Source organism: Lonchura striata, chromosome 1 (assembly GCF_050655825.1).
Source record: "Lonchura striata isolate lonStrDom1 chromosome 1, ASM5065582v1, whole genome shotgun sequence".
Lineage (NCBI taxonomy): Eukaryota > Metazoa > Chordata > Aves > Passeriformes > Estrildidae > Lonchura > Lonchura striata.
Window position 1 is genome coordinate 7521938 of NC_140703.1, and position 22564 is coordinate 7544501.

The 22564-nt window shown below is 34.5% G+C and overlaps 1 protein-coding gene across 1 annotated transcript in view; it reads right to left on the reverse strand.

Annotated features, from left to right (window-relative positions):
- NCAM2 (neural cell adhesion molecule 2) overlaps positions 1-22564 on the reverse strand; it is a 263496-nt gene that overhangs the window by 109250 nt on the left and 131682 nt on the right. The window contains exons 2-7 of the mRNA XM_077790949.2: positions 18601-18675; positions 17427-17633; positions 15130-15273; positions 10094-10231; positions 5660-5777; positions 514-674 (exon numbers count right to left, since the gene is read on the reverse strand). Of these exons, the coding sequence (XP_077647075.1) occupies positions 514-674; positions 5660-5777; positions 10094-10231; positions 15130-15273; positions 17427-17633; positions 18601-18675 (843 nt within the window). The remainder of the gene's footprint in view (positions 1-513; positions 675-5659; positions 5778-10093; positions 10232-15129; positions 15274-17426; positions 17634-18600; positions 18676-22564) is intronic.

Here is a 22564-nt window from a genome sequence, read left to right on the forward strand (position 1 = left end):
AGAGTTTTGAGGTTATTACTTTTATTCTTTGAAGCTCAGTACACACAACATTTTTGTGACTATATCTGCAATTGTATACATAAAAAATAGACATCAATAAAGATAAACTAAAAAAAAATATTAGTAAGATCTCTGCATGGCATTGCCTTACTAGAAACCCTCACTGCTTAGAAGTCAAGATAACCTGCTTTACCCCCTTTCAGAATTTCCCCCATTCCCCTCTTGATTTTCTTGCAAGCAGCCAACTTCTAAATTAAAACCAGAGTGAATTAAGTATTTAACACTCCACTCTATATGGGAATAACAGAACAGCAAATGCTGAAGATAACCTTTTCAAAATGAAATTCAGATGTAAAGGTTTAAGTAGCCAACAGGGAGGAAAGAAGCTGTAAAATCATACAGAAAGTACTTTGCTGCATCAGTAGGCACCTTGCAGAAATTTGTGCATTAACACTTATTTCCTTACTGTTTACATTTTAAAAGGAAAGATGAACCATATTATGCAGTACTTACCAAAAACTTGAAGGACTGTTTGTTTTTTGTCATTTCCTGCTTTGTTTTTAGCATTACAGATATAAGGACCCGCATCAATATTTTTTATATCTCTTATTGTTAGTTGTGTATTGCTTCCTCTCAGGACATATTTTTCATTTTCTTCAACAAGTTTACCATTCCTAAAAAAAAAGAAATAAAAGCATAAATCAGCCACTGAATTCCAGTAACAATGAGCTATAGAAGCATCAACACACTGAAAATAATATTTGAGGGTAGAGACTGCTATTAAATCAGCCTCAAAAATCACAAATTAATTGTCAGGTTAAGATATAGATATTAAATATAAATGCATTAAAAATACTATAATACCTTTATTCTTAAATGTTCTTGACCTAATGTTAGAAAAATGGTTGTGACTAGGATTCTAACATATGGCTCACACTCAAGGAAGGTCATAAGGAAATTGGTTATATATTGTATGTGAGAAAATATTAAAAGTATATTTTTCAAGTGTAACTGCTGCAGTTCACATTCTAGTAACAATGTAGAAACTTTAAAAAAATTTAAATTACATTCACGTAGACCCTATTGGCACATCAAGAGCCCATCCAAATTATTTCCTCTCAGTTGTTCTTGGCTAGCCACAACTTAGCAAGCAGGCATGTCTCCAGATGTTAGAATGAGTTGTGACCAGATGGTGCAGAAATAATAAAATCTGCAGGCAATTCTGAGGGCTGATTGAGGCTTGACCAGTCCATTTGAGCACCTTGGCTTACACACAGCTGCTTTTTCAAGAGGGCATTACTCAAACATTCTATTCTATTCAATATTCCTAGTTTAAGACTATAATTTTTTTTCAAGATTTGAACAAAAAATATTTCCATTTTATTCTCATATAATGATAACTACATATATTTTGTATTTTCCTAAATAATATTTTCTCTCAAAGTGAGGACACATCTTTTCTTCTTGGGAGAATTCTAACTGTTAGTAGGAGTACCCTGAAAATAGTTTGCACTTAGTACTAACATTTTTTTGTAAACAACTCTAATCCACTTAGTTACCAACTTCAAGACATTATTATGATACTTGTTCATTTCCCTTCCAAAGAAAATCACAGAAACTATTATACAGAACAGGAAAGGCCTAATTTTCCATATTACATAGTCTTGCAGAAAACCAAACCTAACTAAAACCAGAACAAACAGAAAAGCCACCCAAACCCACTACACAACAACAAACAAAGAAACAAACAACAACAAAAATCCCAAACAACCACAAACCCCCTAATGATCTTTCAGGAGACAAAAGGATGTATTCAAAGTTAGAAGCAATTTCCAGGTACCTGTTTTCACCATAGATATCTATAGCAGTTTCTCAGCAGAAATCAGATTATTAGTATTTCCCTGGACCCTCTAGTGAACAGAGAGATTCATATTGATGCTGGTATTGGATAACAGGAAGACATGAATAGTATACTTAAAGTGGATTATTTATTTTGTAAGATAATTCTAAGTCCAGGAAATTGATTCAGCTAAACTTTAGCAGTGTAAATTATCTCCACAGCTATAAATAATGTTTTCAGGAGGACTATTCACACGAGTAAAGATTTCCAGTTCATGACCTGTAGTTACATTAGGATCATTATGTTTCAGTCCTGGCTAATTTAATTCCATTAGTGTATTGCCTCTCTGAAGGTTATGCTTTACATTAATGTAATATCAGCTTCAACAGAGATACCAGTTCAATGGAGAATTAATTAGATTCTCTTAGTCCACAAAATATCAACAAAATATACACATATATGAAATAGAGCAGCAGCTAAACTTTGATGACCTTTCTTCTTGACAAGGTATTTCAAAATGACTACTTTTTGTAAGTGCACTAAAGGATTTTTGGAGAAAAATTCATACTAGTTCAGATGCATCCATTTTAAATTGATAAAATCTAAATATCATCAGCACCTGGAAATGAAAATGGTTAGTGTAAATAGTTCAAACTTCACCACATTAGCTAATGTCTTAAAGAACTAAAAGCTTGAGACTCTTGTTTTGTCCAGCATCTCATTTACAGTTAACACACTTGAGTCCCTTCAAGAGTAGTGTCATCTGATTTAAATAATACAGATATTTTTCATGGCCTATCTGAAGTTGATCTGTTAAAACCCGTTAATTGGAAACCAAAAACGAAATAAGGATAGTAAAAACTGAGATAATTTACTTTTTAGTTGACTAAAATAGTAGTGGACTGTAAGAATACCTTTGAAGAGATCCAGATTCTGCAGGCCTTAATAAAGAAAATTCATTAGACTGAATGAGTGAATAACTGGTGTGAGAGCCTATTTTAAAAGGCAACAAAGACAGAAGAACATGGAAATGTGTGTAACACAAGTCCTCAGTCTTGATGAACCACTTTAACAGGCATGGATATATTTTTTACACCATGAAGTCAAAATCCTGCAGCAGAATGAAGTAAAAAATAATTTACCACCCTTTTTATCAGTACTTATCCACAGCTCTCCAGGATACTGAATATACTTCAGAATGTTTGTAATGAGACATCAGGAAATGCTATGATTATTTTCTCTTAGAATACCTAACACCATCTCTCTGAGGCCATTAGCTATACCTAGCTACTCAGAGAATTCAGAAAACAGGCTTCCATTAAGTCACTTTATTACACCTACCCATTTTAAAAATGTTTAGCCTGAGACAAATTAAATAAAATGACAGAACTCACATAGATAAATGGAGAAGCTGTGTTTAAAACTGAATTCCCTTAATTTGCTGTGACCAATAATTATAATCCTTACAAAATCACTACTAAAACTTTATCAAATTCAAGACATAATTTCACTTATTTATTAAAATAGAAACACAATAGAACTGAGGTTAGTACCAACTTATTTTCAACATCAAAAAGCATACTAAACAGGACAAAATATGGAATAATTTGCTATTGATTCTGATAAACATATTCAATTATTTTCTTAGTGGATGACAAGCATTAACATTAATATTAGATAAATTAGTTTAGATAAACTACCCTAACAATCACTGACAATGCTTTCTAGATTTTTCTCAAAATCAAGAATAATTATGTTAACCAGGTTTTCCTATTCTCAGTCTAATTTCTAAAAAACCCTCTCTCAACTATTGTAGAAAACCAAGGTCTTTACATACTTTTTAGATAAGACCAAGGACAGGTGAAGAGATCAGCTGATTATGAATCCTTTCAATTGACTAAATGAATGAAAATCGTCCTGAAAATTTCAGGACAGATATTTCAGAAATTTGATGCAAAAATTTAAGACTGGAATACAATTTAGTATTGTTTGCTTTCCGTGAAAATAGAAGGAATTTTCTTCCCCCATTTATTGCCCCTTCTTGCATATCTATAATAATATCTTGTCCCAGGGATAGATGTCCTTTTTGATGTATCATCTTATAAAAATCTCAATGTCAGCAAATAAAAGAAACAAGAATATTTTCTACTGACAAAAAATTTACACCCTAATCAGATGAAATTAAAAGAGAATCAAAGGTGGGGGAAAAACCATCAAAACTGAAGGGGAGGCACAATAGCCAATATTCCTCATTATGAAATAGTTCCTGAAAGAGGAACAGAAGTTTGCACATGCCTGACTCAATATCCAGTCCACAATCCTGAAAAGCTTCTGGAAAATCTTTACAACAGATATTTAGTGAATGTTTTAAAAATGTAGCTGCTCAAGGGCTGTACAACCACAGAGAAAACCTTCAGTGGGCTCTAATCAGTGTACACAGAAATAAGTGTCTCTCCAAGACACTTGGCCTGTGTGTGTACCATGGTATTTATAAAACATAAAAAAAAAAATCCCACAACTGTTAATGGAAATATCCACAAATAGTGGAAATTTATTTAATCTTCCTTAATATAGACCATGATGCTTGTTGTCATACACCAAAACCATTTAGGATAGCAGATTTCAGGCAACTCTTATGAATTTTGGCCACACAGGACAGACATTTAAAAAAGTATTCAAAGACACCAAATAAAAATAATATTATTTGAATTTAATATCAGTTCTTTGATTTGGGCTATACATATTTTGGGTTTATTTTTCCTCCTTTTCACTACATTTTGAATTTTAAGCCACGTTAAGGAATTAATTTTGCATTCTATTTACTTAGATCTCCTGGGATTCAAGTTGCATGAGAGAAAATTCATCTTCACAACTGACCTATGGCATAGCAAGATTACGATATCAGTCAAAGGAGATAAACTTAATCTAACATTATTCAAATGTTCCAAAGGAGCTGAAGAATTGATGGAAATTTCTTCTATGCCCATTTTGAAAATGGGATGATCTTTTAATCCACTTGAAATAATATAAGTAGATGCAAATTATTCAGGTTTAAAATAGAAATGTGCACTGGTATGAAGTATTGAGAGACTTTTCATTCCAGGAATGATACATATCTTTGTTGAAATTGAAAGAACACAGAGTAAATAGATATTTAAATTTTTACAAATGTTATATGGTGAGTGTTCCCAAATGACATAACTCTACTATGCTCGTGTCATTAATATAATGAAAAAAACACACATGAGATTTAAAAGCAATTCCATTTTCAAGGTATTTTATATTTATAAAATTATATTAAGTTACTCTGAAACTTATTCAATGACACATTCCTGGGTCCTACAAGTATCTAGATCTGTGCCTCTTTCTGAATCTCATTTAAATAGAGAGCTAAGGTTAAAATCTATTTTTACAAATGTGGAAAGTGTTACCTTTTTTTATTAGTATTTCTGACCTTTATTGCATACATGCATATCTGTGCATTTATGTGCAGAAATTATTGTTAGCTTGTTCTTGTACTGTTTTTGAAATATGGACTTATTTATTTTCCACTCAAACATGAAGAAATAATGACAATCTGGTATTTTTGTTACTTTTTACATTTACCTCAGTTGCTGGCAACCTGAGTGCAATTGAATTTGTGCGAGTCTGTTCACACATTAATGCTTAATCCAGCCTTAACAGTTAGAATAGAAATGGACAGAAAATTCTCTTAAAATTCAGTAGAGAAATTAAGGTTGCACAGCTTAATGGACTGTGATAGAAAATCGGGATGTACTAAAACAATGTACTCTGATTGGAGACCTCGAGTGAACTCACCTGTACCAACTGATCTCAGGTGGAGGTGATCCAGTGGCTCTGCAGAACAAAGTTATTGCCTCTCCTCGATCTGCCGTGGCATTGAAGGATTTCTGTAGCAGAATGATTGCAGGGGGAACTGAAAAATAAAACATTATGTCCAATGAAAGAAAATTAAAATATTTTAGGTGTTTCTGGAGAAATTTTAAATGAGGATCCTGTGCTAGTTTGGGAATTTAGGGTTACAATTAGGGATCAAGTTACCATGTGAATCTTCGTTAGTAGTATTTCTTTACTTTTCTTAAATACAAGATTTTAAATATTATCAGGACATCTATGAATTTTTTTTTAATATAATAAATTTTTGGAAGTCTTTCTCAGCAGTTCTTCAACTTTCTTACAGTCATCTTTCTCTAAGATGACTGAAGTTACAACTAGCATGTTTAAGATAATACACACATATGACATAAAACTATGTACTGATGTTAGTGTTTCTAAAAGAGGGATCAGTATGCAGGAGTCTTCATTATGCATATTTAATTCCTTTTACTGAGATCCAGCAAACTTCCCAGGCAGGAATACCACCAGCTTCCAAAGGGCAAATGTGATGCAATGGATGCACCAATGCAGTGTGAACCCAATGGATGCAATCTATTTGTATTTCCAAGAATTTAATTTTGTTTTGATATTGACAAATTCTTTCTGTTCTTGATGAGATTAAGTTATTATAAAAAATTATAACATTAATAATAATAATAAGATTTTATAACTGTTATAAAATCATAACAGTTTGCAAAGAGCTTCAACCCAAACAAAAAAATAGCAATAATATTTGAGACAGGACAACTCATAGGCTGATATTTAACATATCTGTTTACATATCCTCTTCTACTAATTAACAAGCAAATATAAAGTGTTCAAGGCCAGATTGGATGGAAGTCTGAGCAACTGGCTGTAGCAGGTGTCCCTACCCACAGCAGGGGTTTGAAGCTAGATAGTCTTTAAGGCCCCTCCAATCCAAACTATTCTATTATTCTATGAAATATACAAATAAAAAAAAAAACCAAGCAGACTAGATGGAAGCTGATCTGTGGAGAAGAATGAAAGCCACAGAAAGTGAAGGAAAGGGAAAAGATTAGAGATTCACAAAATAGAGGTCAGCTAGCAAGAACATCTTGTGACACGACAGAGTGACTCAGTTACCCTTTTTATCTTTACTCTTTACTAATGAAAAGATTAAACAGCTAACCCCAATGAATTTGTTTTTAGTGTTCCATTGCACTCCACCAGATTTTTCTCACCCACTCTTGAAAACCAACTGTTGTGGCTTTCTACCAAATATTTCAAAAGTCAAATATTTCACTTCTTAATCTTGAGTATATCAAATTAATATAAAATCATGTACCAGAATTATCAATGATAAGTAATTGTGTGCTTTTATGTACTTTTCACACTTTTTAATGTTGTGTTTCATAGTGTTTCACAGATCACTTCTTTTCTATCTGAAATTGCATGGGCCATTACTCAGCACACAAAACCCTTCTGCTGCTCAACAGGAATTTATCCAATAAAAAAGAACCCACAACGCTACTTAGAAAGCTTTTAATGCATTTTAGCTATTTTTACATTGGCTTTTAATGTATTTTAGCTATTTTGTCCATGTTTCAGACATTCTAATGTTTGAACTTTGAAAACAGTTGGGAACATGAGGAGATAATTCTTTGCTAGAAGTTGCAATCTCTTCACTGTTCACCACTAAGAACTACAGGACTGTGAAGCGGTCCAGGGCATCACTTAAGTGCTTCAATCTCCCAAGAGATACTGCAATGACAATGAAATGAAATATTATTTTCTCTTTTGAAAAGTAAAATTTTATTTTGCTTATCCTTTTTCAAGGAATAAATCTGTTTTTCTTTTTATGCTTTTATGTACATAGGTTGGATCTAAAGTTTAAGAGGAAAAGCAAAATGAAGATAGGCTGGTAAGTCTCTCATTTCATACTTAAAGCAGAGTGGCAAAACTCAGCTTTTGTGTAAATAATAACTGTGTAAATAGTTCTCTTTCATTAATTTCAGTGAGATCAGGATGACTACTTTATAGAACTTCTCAGAAAGTAAAAAGTAAATCTAAGTAGTGTATTAGAGAAAAATAATTTAAAAAAAAAGAAAAAAAACCCCAAGTTAACTGTTTACAGGAGGACTTAAATTCTTTCATTCTCCTCTATATCAACCATTTGAAACCACAGAAAATCATGACATTCAGATCTCACTGTAAATACAACTAGAAAAGAAATGTTACAATGCTACAAAAATGTTAGTGTTGCAAGTAGAAAAGAAACATAAACATTAGATTTCTAAGAGATAATCCAGCTGTTAATGTCTTACCCATTATAACCTTCCAAGGATTTCCATACATTAGAAATTACCCTGATATCAAACTTTGGTCCAAGACTTACTTTTAATTATTTTTGAGTAAATTTGCAAACTTGTTCATATGCAAACTTCAATTTAAGAAAATGAACTACTATAATTACCATGGTATGCCAGATTTCATGAAGTACCCCTAAGTTCTTTTGTTACAGTTTATCCTGCTTTGGACAACTTACATACTTCTGTCCTGGTTTAGTTGAAACAAGAACAATTTTTCATTGGACTCGATGCTCCTTGTGGGTCCCTTCCAATTCATCTTATTCTGTGATTCTTGTTATAGAAATATGGTTTGTATAGATCTTACATATTCCTTTAGATTCTACAGTGACTATAACAAGATGAGTAAATAAACAGTAAAGCTGTAAATTTGAATAACTTTTACATACAAATATAAATATATAATGTTTTCTTTTTATTGCGAGCTTACATTATCCTCCAAAGTATTATTTCTTCTTTCTCTTTTGGAAAAGGAGATGCAGTGGAAATAGAGCCATGTAGCTTTTGGTGGCCTACAGACTGATCCTTCTTTTCTTTATTCTTTTTCTTTTCTTTTTTGAATACAGTTCATTTATAGGCTTTCCTTTTCACCAAAAAAACCCACTACAATTTTTTTTTTTTTGGCATTTTAGTATTACTCTAAAAGCTATTTTGAATCAAGTTTTATCCATTCAACTTCATGTAGGCAAACCTATTTATTACTACAAGTGAAGCAGGAAATAGCTCCTAATTGATGTCACTCTACATGACCAACCATGTCATAATCACTTATTTGGCAGCTCCTTCTCCTCCCAAGACTGAATTTAGAGATGAGTGTTAACATTCTTGCCTGGAGTCATACTAAATATACAAATTATCACATTTTTTTAATAATTCAGCAAAAAATTATATGAAAACAGAGCATAGTTTGCAACCCAATGTTTTCAGTTAAATACAGACTGTCTCAGTTCAACTGAATATCAATAACAGATAGAAATGAAAGGTGATCAGAAGGTGGATTCATATCCCTGTACATAAATAGAGTCAGAATAAAATCTCATTTGGCATTTTAAATGCTACCAAATGCACAGTTGGAATTGTACACAAGCAGGAGTCATGGTAATGCAGCACTAGAATGTACCACCTACAACAATCTAGAGAATTCTGCTTTTTGGAAGTCTTTTTGACAACGTGGACTAAGAAATACCTGTGCCAGAATCTGCTCTTTCTGCTTAAACTAGCTGTGACTTCACCTTACATTATGACTTGTGTAACCCAGGGTTTGCTGAGAAGGACAAGTCAAGCATTTAAAGCTCCAAACTTAAGACACACTGGAAGAATTTTACTGAAAAGTTGACATTAAACAGACTGCAGAGATAAAAAATGCCCTTTATGAATGGTGTCCTTTCTAGGCAATATATGAAGAGATGGTTATCTTTCAACAGGTCAGTGCAGAGTTTAAGACAGGTTTATTTAAATGCTCCATCTTGTGTCAATTCACTTTTTTTCCTTCTTAGAGGCTTATTATAAACTAATAAAACATATAATGCAAATTTTCAGGTAACTCCTCACATATTTTATTCATCACAAAAATAAAATTTGAAAAAATCTGTAACTAAGACTTAATAAAATGTATCTGTGACTTTTGGGACAGCTCATAAAGTACATTACACAGTGAAGGTGAATAATTATGAAAAATCAAATGTGTTTTTTTCAAAGTAAATGGCAAAACACTGAAAAAGACTGAGCTATTATAATCTGAAATTCAAGTCTTGAAATAATTCTTTTTCTGTAAATGATGGATAATAATGATACATGCTTTACATATGTACATTTACTGATGTTATTAAATATAATTAATTCTATTTCCATAGTATAGTAGATGTTTTTTTCACTATTAAGGAATTACATTTATAGGAAAACAATACTAAACAGATGTGACAATTATATTAACCAATTTAATAAACATTTTTTAGAAGCTGATATACTTTGAAATAGGCTATAATAATCAAACAAAGCAAGAAGGCAATTCATCAACTTTACTCCTTACCATTCACAATAACAATTATGTCCCGAAAGTCAATTTCTCCTCTTGCCTCCACTCTTCCTTCACATCTGTAAACTCCTTCATCACTTTTATTGATCTTAAGAATTTGGAGGTTATTGTTTGCTAATACTGCAAATCGATCTAGAAAGGAAAATAAGAGATCAAGTGGCATAAATCAAGTAAATCAAGACAACATGAGGAACACTAACTTAAACAAATAATATTTAAATACTTTCTCTGTACAATCGGAATACTCATTGACAAAACATTTGTTAATTTAAAAAGAAAATGTAGGCTGAGAAATTTGTGGTTTCTTCATCCCAAAACACATTGAATTTTCTAGAATTTAATCTTGATTTTCCATCCATAATTTCCTACTTACTCCAAGGAGTAAGGTAAATAACAATTTATTGCAAAATGAATGGAATAATTATGAGCATTTACACAGAATAATTAAAAGAATCTCAAAAATTAAATTGAGCAATTTTTAATACAATAAGCAACAAAATACTGTTTCCTTCTCTATCTAGACTGTCTTTGTGCTCATTCTACAGCCCAATATTTAATGATTTTCAGCTTGCTTGCCCTCCTTCCCTCCTCCTGTTCCTTTCTTCATTCACTCTTGGTCAATGATATATCTCACCACTCCCTAACACTTCATAGAAATGGGTACAAAGACATAATCCAAAAAAAGAAAGCACTCTATCTTCTGCAAAGGCCAGCATAAACTGAAATTCAATACACATTTTAAGGAGCTGAAGGACACTAAAATCAGGCTCTGAAAGAAAGCCATGTACACACTTTTCTGCACTTGCAGGAGCAAAATTATAATCTTCAGGAGTAAACTGAACCGGAATTTAATTTTTCCTCTCCCTTCTCTCTGAACTAGTGTATTTGGTTTATGTGTTGATGTGTTGGCCTCAAGGATAAAATATTCCCTTTGTAATCCTTCGAAGGCCCTGTGCTACCCAAATTCATCCTGAACTGTAACCCAGAGAAAGAATCCACATTGGAAATATTACAGACTGACCACAGGCCCCATTCCCCAATCTCCCTGCATTCCTCGGGGTGGGTGAGGTAGAGGAGTCAGCAATGAAAGAGTAAAATCTGGTAAAAATGAGAGAGGAGATATTGCTTTAATTTTGTATTTGTTTTTCAACACTTAACACTATTTAACTGGCAATAAATTCAACTAATTTTCCCCTCCATCAAACCCATTTTGCTAATGCTGGTGAGTATTCTTCCTGTTTTAATCTCAACATAATTCTTGTCTCATTTTCTCCCACAATCTTGCTGTATTTAGGTGGGGTTTTTTGGTTTTATGTTTGTTTGTTTGTTTAAGACTTTGGGAGGATACAGAAGCAGCTTCTTTGAGAAGTTTCTAGAAGTTTCACCATGTCCAAGAGAGCCATTGCCAGCAGGCTCAAAGAGGGACCTGCCCTGGACAGGGCCATCAGCAGCTCTGGAATAACAGATTTTAGACAGGGAAAATTTAATGTACAACAGCAATTGCAGCCAGGGGAGGAGTGAGAAGACATGAGAAGAACCACACTGCAGACACCCAGTGAAGAAGGACGAAGAGGTGTCAGACCAGAGATTCCCTGGCAGGCCATGGTGCAGACCACAGAGAAGCAGCTGTCCACAAGGGAGCAGAGATCCACCTGTATGTCCAAGATGACCTGGTCAGACCAGGGGGATGCCTGAAGGAGGCTGTGACCCTGTGGGAAGCCTGTGCTGGAGCAGGCTCCTGTCAGGACCTGTGAAGCCATGTGCCAAAGCAGGTTTTGTGCCAGGACTGGGATGCCCATTGGGGAATCATGCTGGAGTGGCTCTTGAAGAACTACAGGACGTTGGAAGGATTGCTGAAATTCTTGGAGGTGTCCCCACACTGGAGCAGGGGAAGAGTATGAGGAATCCTCCCCTGAGGAGGAAGTTGCAGCAGAGACAATGTTTGGAGTCATGTTAAGCCCAAGAAGAAAGAAGGTGTGGGGGAAAGGTGAAATTTAAGACTTTTATTTCTCACTATCCTACTCTGATTTCGTTGGCAATTATATTTTCCTCGAGTCGAATCTGTTTTGCCCATGATGGCAATTGGCTAGTGATTTCTCCACGTCCTTATCTCCATCCATGAGCCTTTTCTTACATTCTCTCTCTCCTGTCCAGTTTCAGAGGAGGTGATTGAGCAGCTTTGGTGACATCTGGTATCCAGATGAGGTCAACCTCTTGAGGAGGATAAGTAAGAGAAAGGCTGGGTGGATGCCTGGAAGCTCACCAAGGTAAACCCACAAAAATTAGTCAATATTAATTCACTCTTCTGAGGAGAATGACTTCCTGCAATTCACACATTGTGGGTTTTGAAGAACCTGAAGCCCTGCTACCCAGCTGTTCTTGTTCTATTTTGCACCTTTCAATATCAGAGGATGATGAGATTTAGCAGCTTTCATTTTTAACTAGCAAACAAATGACTTCTGTACTAGTAGTAAGAATTCTACCATAAAATGAAGAAAGAAATAAAAAATAAAAAAATAAATAAAATCATGCTTCACCTGATTCAAGTTTACAAGACATTAACATCATCCACACATTTATGTTAATTATGTCTGGTTTATTAAAGTCAGGTTTGAATATTAATGTAATTTCATACACTACCACATAAAAATAACATATATTTTCCTGTTCTGCTCCTATACAATTACCTACACAGAACTGGGCCTCTAAATGTCTTGAAAAGGGGAGATGCAACCTTTTTTTTTTAACCTTTAAGGATTGGTAAACTTTTTTTTTTTTTTTTAACCATAGATATGCAATGTGTGTGATGATTGGGAGGGCTGGAGGTGATCTCCATTTCTATAAAACATTGAAAAAAATGAGGGTTAACTTAGTAAAACCTAAATGTTGGCTGGATAACTTTTCAACTTTCATTGCAGAATAATGGATACAGCAATAGATATTCCCATGAGTATACCAGTGAAACAAACTTTAAGGAATTTATAGATTTTAGAGGAGCTAAGATTTTAGTTAGAGATAAGCCTTACTAGAGTTAATTAAAATAAATGAGTAGGCCTTGATGAAGAGTTAGTAGTTAATGAATAATTGCTTGTCAGCACAATGTTTAGTTATCTGGGTTTATAATGAAGAATATAGAAACTGACAAATAGCTTTAGGAACATAAGACAATCGTGGCCTCCTCTGTTCTGAAACCAACTGAAGACAAGGAATGGGAGTTCTACCAAGAGTTCATTTGTCATATTTGCATTGAAAAGGTAGAAAGGTCAGAATTAGGAAGACTTCATTGACTTCCTCATTTTGGGACCCATCCCCATAAAAGGGACACCGACCCATTTCAAGGAACAAACTACGCATGCTTAATAGCTTTTGGAGTGATTAGCATAGGAAGCGGGGAATGGGATGTACCAAAATGATGAATATGTATTTGTATTTTGGGTATTCAATACTTGTATGGATAAAAGGGCTCTGTAATCACCTGAAATGTGTGGTGTGTATTTGGGAACTATCCTGCACGCTGCCTGTTGCAATTAACACACACTTTCTAACTTTAAACTGTTAGAGAGTTTTTGTCCGTCACAGTTGGATATCAGTACTAGATCAATATCCATATTTCTTTAATAATTCACCAGAAATTCACTGTACCATCGATATTGTGATAAAATTGTGCCCTTTACTAAACAGATTTGAGTTGGTGAATCTGGAAGTAATTGGGCATTCCACTACTCCAGATAATCACTGCGTTGTTTGGACTCAACCCTCTCAACTTCAAACGCCTGATTTAGAAGAACAGTCATCCACATGACCTCCCCCTTCAGTCATATCACATGTTAAGTGCTGTGGCTGACAAGAAGGACTTCTGTCTTTTCAGTGGCACTCAATCCAATCTAGAGGAATTTTGGCTCATGGCTTGCAAATTTTATTGTGTATGTACCACTTTTTGAGCCAGAGTATCCAATAAAATACTGTCTAATACTAGGACATTACTAAAGAGCTGTTGAATAAAATATCGAAACTTTGTAAAATGCTCTTCAAACTTTCTTTCCCAATGGAGAGGAACCCAAGACTGAGTCCAGCAACATCAACAAAGTTTTTTTTTTTTCCCCCAAACAACTGTTCCACATTTTCTTATTTGACTTCATAAAGCACCCAATAAACTTTTCATTTTCATTTTGAAATAAAAATAATAATAAATTTTGAAATAATAAGAATTTTAAATACGTACTGCTACTTTGAGTTACATGAGTTTCGTTACATGCAGAGAGAAAAACTGATGGGAAGTTAGAAAAGCTGATTAATTAACAATGTTAGTTCCACTTTCAGAAAATGTAAAAAAAAGTGTCATCTTTTGGCAAAGATGACACTTGAGACAGCACTGAAAAAAAATGATTCATAGTTCTTGTGGGCGTAAGTAAAAATAATAATATTTGCCTATGTAATTGCCTCTCTAGACACTTAGAACTGGCATGTGGGGAAGGTGAGATTTGTCTTAATCCAAGCTTTACCAGACCAGCTTCAGCAGATCACTTATATCCCAGTTGCCTGTAACTTAGAGGGTAACTTGCCCTTGTACAAGGAAACTCTCACAATAATGCAAAATGCCTCTCCACCTGGAATTCTCTGAGCAACTGGCCAAGTATCCCAAAGTCAGGGCTGTGTAGGGTCAGTATCACAGCTTGTTCTGCAGTGAAGTTCATCTCTGTGTGCTCTAAATGGGTTCAACTCCTACAGACAAGGTGCACCAGGAAGAGATCCTGTGAGGGAGTTCCCGGCAATCTTTTGGGCATTTGGACAATCATTTTACACCTAGGCAAAATTCCTATTTGGAAAAGAGACACACGTGGGGAACCATTGTACACAGATTCTCCACAGATCACAGAACCTGGTTAAATTACATTTAGGCTGATGAACTAATCAAAACCCCCCACTAAAATCCACCACAAAGTCCACTATGACTTTAAAAAGTCCTTTTTTAAAATAATGTGTTAATATCAATTGGAATGTATAACTTAAAGAGTTACCAAAATACTAACTGTCAGCAATAGTTGTGACTTCCTCATTCCGATACAACCAGCTGACAATGGGAGCGGGTGAACTCGTGACACGGCAAACAACTTCTGCATCTTCCCCCTGCCTGAACTCTTGTGGAGATACTATATCGCGAAAAGTGAGCTTTTCTGAAAAGGGAAAAAAATAAAACAATACAGGATATGGCAAGTCTTACACTTAACTTAGCATTAAAATTATATTCAACAACAAATAAGATAAATACCACTATTAAATCTTCTTATTGTGATAGTAGAGAATTATTTCCATAACATAGTTCTCCCACATAAGACTCAAATCATCCTGATTATGTCTGTAAAAATTACTTTACAATCCTTTCGTATTATGCAAACTTTTGTTTATTTATATATATTCTGCAGGTTTTATAAACATATTTTCATTGTTTTCAATGTTCCAAAACACAGTTTTTAAACTCTAGATTTTAGAAGTTTATGTATTCATATTGATAGTTTATTTACTCTCTTGTGGGTTTTATTCCTCATTATTCTGTTATTGAATTAAAACCTCATGTTTTTATTCTATTAAGCCTTCCATAAAAACCATCAAAATTTGGAAAATTCTCATGAGAAAAGTGGAATTTTTGCTTCACTGTGAAAAAGAGCAGCTGAGTACAATACATTAAAAGGCCAGTGAGAAACTGTTAGGCCTATTATGACTATTAGTTCGTAAGAGATCGTATCATTATTTTTAGGAACTAAGAAGATTGTTTTAGGTCTGCTGAGGCTTTTAATTTTTCCAAGCTCAAATAGTCAAATGATATTTTATTTTCCACATGTGTCAAATAAATTCAGTACTTTTAGAAGTCCAAGATGCCATTAATCCATGATCTCATATGAGATCTAATGCAGTTGACTAACACAAACAAAAAAATCTGGAAGAATTCCTGCGCACAGAATAAACAAACCAACCTATGTTCTCTCAGGTCAAAGATGGCCAATTACATTTCAGAGTAAACTTTGGGGAGCTTATGTCAGAGATGCAGCTTCATCTCTGTTGTTACATCTCTCATAGATTTTTTATATGAAGTAAGAAAAAAACCTCTCACAGACATCTGAGAGTCCTAAAAACCAGGCCCTAAGACTACCAAAAGTTATCCTGCTTTTTTCTTATATTACAAATATGAATAAGGAAATTTTACATGTCTGTTCCCATAAACCTTAACATTACTTGTGTAGGTGTGAAGGTTTGTCTGACCTCAGAATTATTAACATTAACACATACAAACGCTTCTAAAGATTTCTACTTTCTTCAGCATTCTGCTAATGGAAAAACTGATAGTTTTATGCATACAAATGAATTCCTGAAAAATTGAAATCCTTTTATTTGTGGTGTTTCAAGCCACCATGTAATCACTTCTCACTGCTACCACCCTTATATAGGTTGTTTTAGCAGAAGATTTTTTTTAATCTCTTTTGTTTTCTGAGTTATCTCTACCTCTCAGAAGCAGTGCTTTACCACTCTACTCTGTATTTTTTTCTCATTGTAATTCCTTCACATTTAAAAAACCTATTCTCCAAAGAACTTAGATCCTAACTCAGCTGATGGGCTGCTGGGATATGCCCCATCTTTCACCAACAAAGACCTTGCCTTACATCTTCACTGTGCTTGTTTAATGCATAGCGTTTAGGTATTTTTGATTGATCTAAAGAATGTGATACAATGTAGTTATTCAACACTGAGAGAAAAGCTATTCAAATCTCTCAGAGAATCTCATACTACAATAGAATGCATTTATTTTTTAAATATGATCCTCAAGTTTTTGCTTGCAATTGAAATCCATTTTGGCTACTTATCACACTGAGCTTCAATGGCTTATGTCAAAACTCATTCATAAGGCCCAGAATAGCAAAAGATAGAGATTAAAATAACAATTCAGTAAAAAATCCACTTTTTAAATGACACTTCCCTCATTTTTATTTATACACATATTTGTAATGTGCTATTTGTAAACTGTATACACACTTGTAATACAAACTATACTGATCTATTTTTTCCTCCTATTTTTCTCATTTCTTTGAGGGGCAGACAGTGCACCCTCATAAGATGGCATTCTAAAACACAGGAGAAAAGCAATCTACAATATTTCTAAGTGGCCCTCCAATTAATTCAAATCTTTGTCATAATGTCTACTTACTAAACTGTGCGAGATGCAATTATTTGGAAGGTAAAGCTCAGAGCTGGGGATGATATTTTGAGAGGCTTTACTTTCTCTATGCTAGTGGCTTTTAAAACACAGTCTTTTATTTGTTAATTGATTACTTACGATAAATTTCCAAAACTACGGTAGCTTCTTGAGTTTGTCCTTTAGCATCTGCTGCTTGGCACCGGTATATACCAGCATCTTCTATGTTTGCGTTATAAATGGTGAGGCGTGAGCGAACACCTTCCTTCTGAACAACCACCCTCTGACCAGAAACGATCTTCTCTCCTTGTGGGTTGTACCAATCTATGCTCTCAGGCTCACCAATGGCTACAAAAGAAACAAAAACCGACAAAAATTTATACATTTAGAAGGACATCATGCAACGTGCATGCCTACCCAATGCATGGTCTATGCAGTGTCAGGAATTTAAACTAAATTCGGGAAGAATTTTTTAATGGAAAGGGTTGTCAAACACTGGCTACCAAGGAAGATGGTGGAATCACCCTGGAGGTGTTCAAGGGATGACTGATTCAGTGCCATGCTCTAGTTGACAAGGTGGTGATCAGTCAAAACTTAGACTTGACAGTCTTGGAAGTATTTTCCACCTAAGTGATTCTGTGATTCTGCAATGTCAGCTAATTGCTAAATTATGCAAGCTGTAGGAAAGACAAGCAGGACAAAACTGCAGGCAGATGTACAATCATTGAGACAGGGTAAATAGCAGCTCAAGGATCTGAAGAGGGGGAAAAATCCACAGAAGAGTATAAAGTCTTATAGGAAAGAAACAGGCTGTCAGTGATTGGATCAACAGGTCAAGTCGTCAGGCAATTTCACTGTCAGTGTAGTCAGGCCATGTGTCACTCTCCATGGAGGATCTCACCTCAGCACCATCAAGGATCCATATCAATAAGCTGGAAATGCAAATTCTTATCCTCCTGACTGATTACTGCCTCACCAAAAAAAAAAGTGTCCCTGACTGTCTTATTAGGTTGGAGAGGATTTAATTCCTCAGTTTAAATAAGTGACAATTTTTTAACTACAAAAGCATCCTAACAGATATAAACTACATGTACTGATATAGAAATTCAAACTGATTCAGTGCGTAAAGTGATGAGATCCTAGACTGGAAATGTGAAGCCAGTGAAGTCCTAGTGTTTGCCAGTTCTCACAGTCAATGTGAACATACAACAATATATTAATTTAATATTGTGAAACAAGTGCTTCAGTCATAAATACATAAAAAATTTCAAAATTTAACAAAAATTATATACCTAAAAATAAAATTAATACATACCTGTGCATGTGAAGAACTTGGATTCACCCACACTGAGCTCAACTTTGCTAAGTGAAATTGTTACTTGAAGTAAAGCTGAAAAATATAAAGTAGATTGTAAATTCATTTGAGAATTTATCAGTTTAAATCTTATACTGTCAGGTTTTATATTGCATTAATTCTATATATTGACCCTGTTCTACAAGTATGACATTTCAGCTAAACATAACTAAATTTCAACAGGTTTCGAACTAATGTACATACTGGGATAGAGAAAAAAATCTACATAAGGATGTTACACGACAATGACAAGCTTAAGTCCCAAACCTGAGGACAAATTTAAAAAGCGGAAAAAAAAATAAAATGTGATAGAAATATGCATGAACGTAAAACTAGAAATTAAATGGGGTGATTTGTAACACACAGAACAAGGGTAAGTCATGCCTAACTCCACCATCTTATAGGATAAAATTATAAATTTTGTGTGCAAGATAAGAACAGTGAGTGGAAATTAGTTTGACTTTACCAAGGCTTTTGGCTTTCCCTCCCACAATATTCTCATATTTGAGTGTATTGGATATAAAAAGCAAGGTTTCGTTAGTGGGGCTGGTTGGAGGGGAGGGAGTTCAGAGGTTGTGCTGTGACAGATACAGGCAGCTCCAGCTGGGTCACGATGGAGCCACTGCAGGACACAGCTGAGAGGGCTGAAGGAGTTTGTAGAACCTCTCAGAATGCCAAAGAGAGAGACAAGAAGGCCAAAGTGACAAGAGGTGCTCCACGGCACAATTGGCAACACTCCAGAACCCCGGCCAATGCATGAGCCCATAAGAGAGAAAACACATCCTGAAAGGACTGTGGATAATCCAAAACAGAAAAAAGGAAAGGAGTTAGGCAGAAGCAGTGGAAGAAAAGAGTGAATAAGAAGGAATGACAGAAAGGAATTTCTGTGTCCTCATCCCAGCCTCCTGCATTATCCATCACCTCACGGGCTGGACTGTTATCTGCATGGGTGGTGAAATAAGGGGAGTGAAGGCCAGGAATGGGAGGGAGTGGATTCTGGAGTCTGGGAAAGAGGCAGAAAGGTGTTTTCCCTGTGTCTAATGTCGCTGTCGAGGCAAGACTGGAATGAGAAGAATGACTCAGAAGGCTGCTGAGAGTAAAACTCTGGTTTATTCAAAATACACTGCTCTTTTATACAGAGCTTTGTGAAGACCAATTCCATTGGCCCTGAAGTGAAAACAACTCAGAGCATTGGTGCAGAGTGCTTGATGCACAGTGATAGAAATTAACTATAAACAATGTGAACAATAAGAGAGATAAAGAATTATTTACATTCTTCTCCAGCTCTTTCCAGGCTTCTGTCTGGATAGAAACTCTCAGTTTCTCTCTTTGAATCTGAGACCCACAGTCTAAGTCTCTAGCTTTTTTTTATGTGACAAATTTTACCCATGAATATTACTTCAAAACTTGCTGAAACCCCAGAACTATTCAGTTCTGTTGACAGTAGAAATTCAAGAAAAGCTGAGCACAGAAAAACTATCAGCAAAGTACTATCCATAGATATTAACATGAGAACTATTACAATTAAGAGAAAAGTGAAATAAAATAGATTTGCTATTAACTTTTAAGTAATTAGCCTAAATGAGCAAGAATTAGACAAGATGTGATTTTTTTTGTTCCAATAGTCAAAACAAAAGCTACATCAAAAAGGCAAAGGAAACCATTGATTGCTTCAGTATCAGCCTGCCAATTTAAATTTAACAGAACTGGGTACTTTCCAGAAAATTCTCCACAACCAAACACACAAAATTAAACATCAAATATCTGTACAGCATATAACATTTTTCACAATATTTCCTGAATTGTAAATGTTTTTCCTAGGAAGATAATTACAATTTAATTTGTTTTAAGTGAATATTAATATCTTATACCCTGCTCCCATAAGAAAATAGCTAAGAATAAAAAAAAACAGTAAAAAGCCACAAAGAACATATCCTGCCTTAGGCAAAGGTAAATATCTGTATGCACTCTGCTAAAATAAAAAATTCTCAGTCCATAAAGACAACCAGGAAGACGACAGGATTGCCTAGTCCAGAAAGAAGCTGAAGGGAACTGTAAAAATGTTGAATCTAGTGCAAGGGAGGAGGGAGGAGTGGCATTTGCAGTGCAAGAGTGAGGAGCAGGTGAAGGCTCCTTTAGAGCCCTAACAGAGGAAGAGTCTGCTTGTTCTCATCTCTGGTCTTTACACCCATGGCACCAAAACCAAAAGCTAAGAAATTAGTAATAAAGGAAATTAGTAATAAAAATGAAATTAGTTTAACACAAAGTTTTACCTTATGTTGTCATAAGAATTAAGGCGTAACCAATCATCCAGGAGGATACTCCAAGCCTCATTTCTTTTTTTACCTGTCAGGTAAAGCTTTTTTTTTTACTATAGCCTCAAGACCTATAATTGCAGTGTAAACCAAAGTACTAAATACAACCATGGTAATACAGCCAAGGTAATAAATACAGCCACGGGGGAACTTGAAGAGCTTGGATATTTATTCCACGTCACATACTACATCACCATTTTTCTGATACCGTATTCTTTTAAAGAGCAGTCTTGTACATTTGGTCCAGAAATATATATGTTAAGAGTGAAATATATATGAAATATATATTTCAGCAGTGGTGCTTCAAGGATAATTGCATTTCTTAATTCTAATAACTGATGTTGAACTATATAAATGCAATAGATTAGGTAATACAGGTTAGGTAGAATGTAAGAGGTGGCATGATGAAACGTGCAAAAGTAAGAGAATATTTTTCCTTCATAAATTAAATAGATATTTGAGATTGTAACACAGCTTTGGCAGAGGGCTCAAATCCAATTAAATTTTTTAGCATTTTTTAACTACATAATTTTTTAACTACATAAACTCTGTGAAGAGCTAGCTACATCTCTGAAACCAAAAGGAAATATTTTTCCTACATATGGTACTTTAATATTCACAAAATAGAAAAATATAAAACCATCTGCCCCATTTTCCCAGCCTCACCATTTTCCTAGCTCTGCTTGATGTAAATAAAAAAATATTGCTTCATGCAACTTAGAAGTAAAAATATTGCTCAAGTTATTAATTCAGAAATATCTGATTTTTAGTAGTCAGGCAAATTAAGCAGGAAGAATACTCACTTGTTACTTACTGAAAGCAAAACATTGCAAAGAGACAACACATTCAGAAAATTCCACCATACTTCCAAAACTGTCTCAGATAGTATAATCTTTGATGAACATGGCAGAAATTTAGCCACAACTCAAATTATTACTGTACTAACTAATGGATTAATAAAAAATGGAGCTCTTTGCATTAGGCTGTTGTGAATTTCTTTGAATATACAGACAAATGCTTATTTTATCAGCTCTTTGGAGATATTGCAAAAATTTAGTAGAGGTGCTACCTATGCTAAACTAAGTCCAGAAATAAATAGCACCTTCCTGATAGATCTTAAAAAGTACTTTCTCCTCTGATGTTTCCAAGAATATCACCAAACTACCTATTCAGGGGAAAAAAATGGAAAAAGGCAAGATGTAAAAGATCTATTTGAGTTGAAGTCTGGGGAGTGTAATGCTACTATAGTACAGCTCTTCTGGGAAAAAGTGAATTCATCTGGGGCTTTCCTCAGTCTTTGGTACATGTCTAATTTCATAGCAAAATAAAAGAGCACTACTAGAACTAGCTGATACAACCAATCCCATCCCTTTTGATCAGAGTCATTATAAAGGAATTATTATCAGTTGTAATACACTAAAAGGATTCTGCTGAATTATTCCTTAATGGGTTTAAAAAACACTAAGGAAGAAAAGTAAGAACAGTAATGAGAGGTCCATTTGTACTTGTTAAATACAGAGACAGATGACTGCATTCATAAGGACTAATATTTAGTAGACTAATTGATTTCAGTCCCATTAGCAGCAGTAGCTTTCAGGTTTCAGAACTAA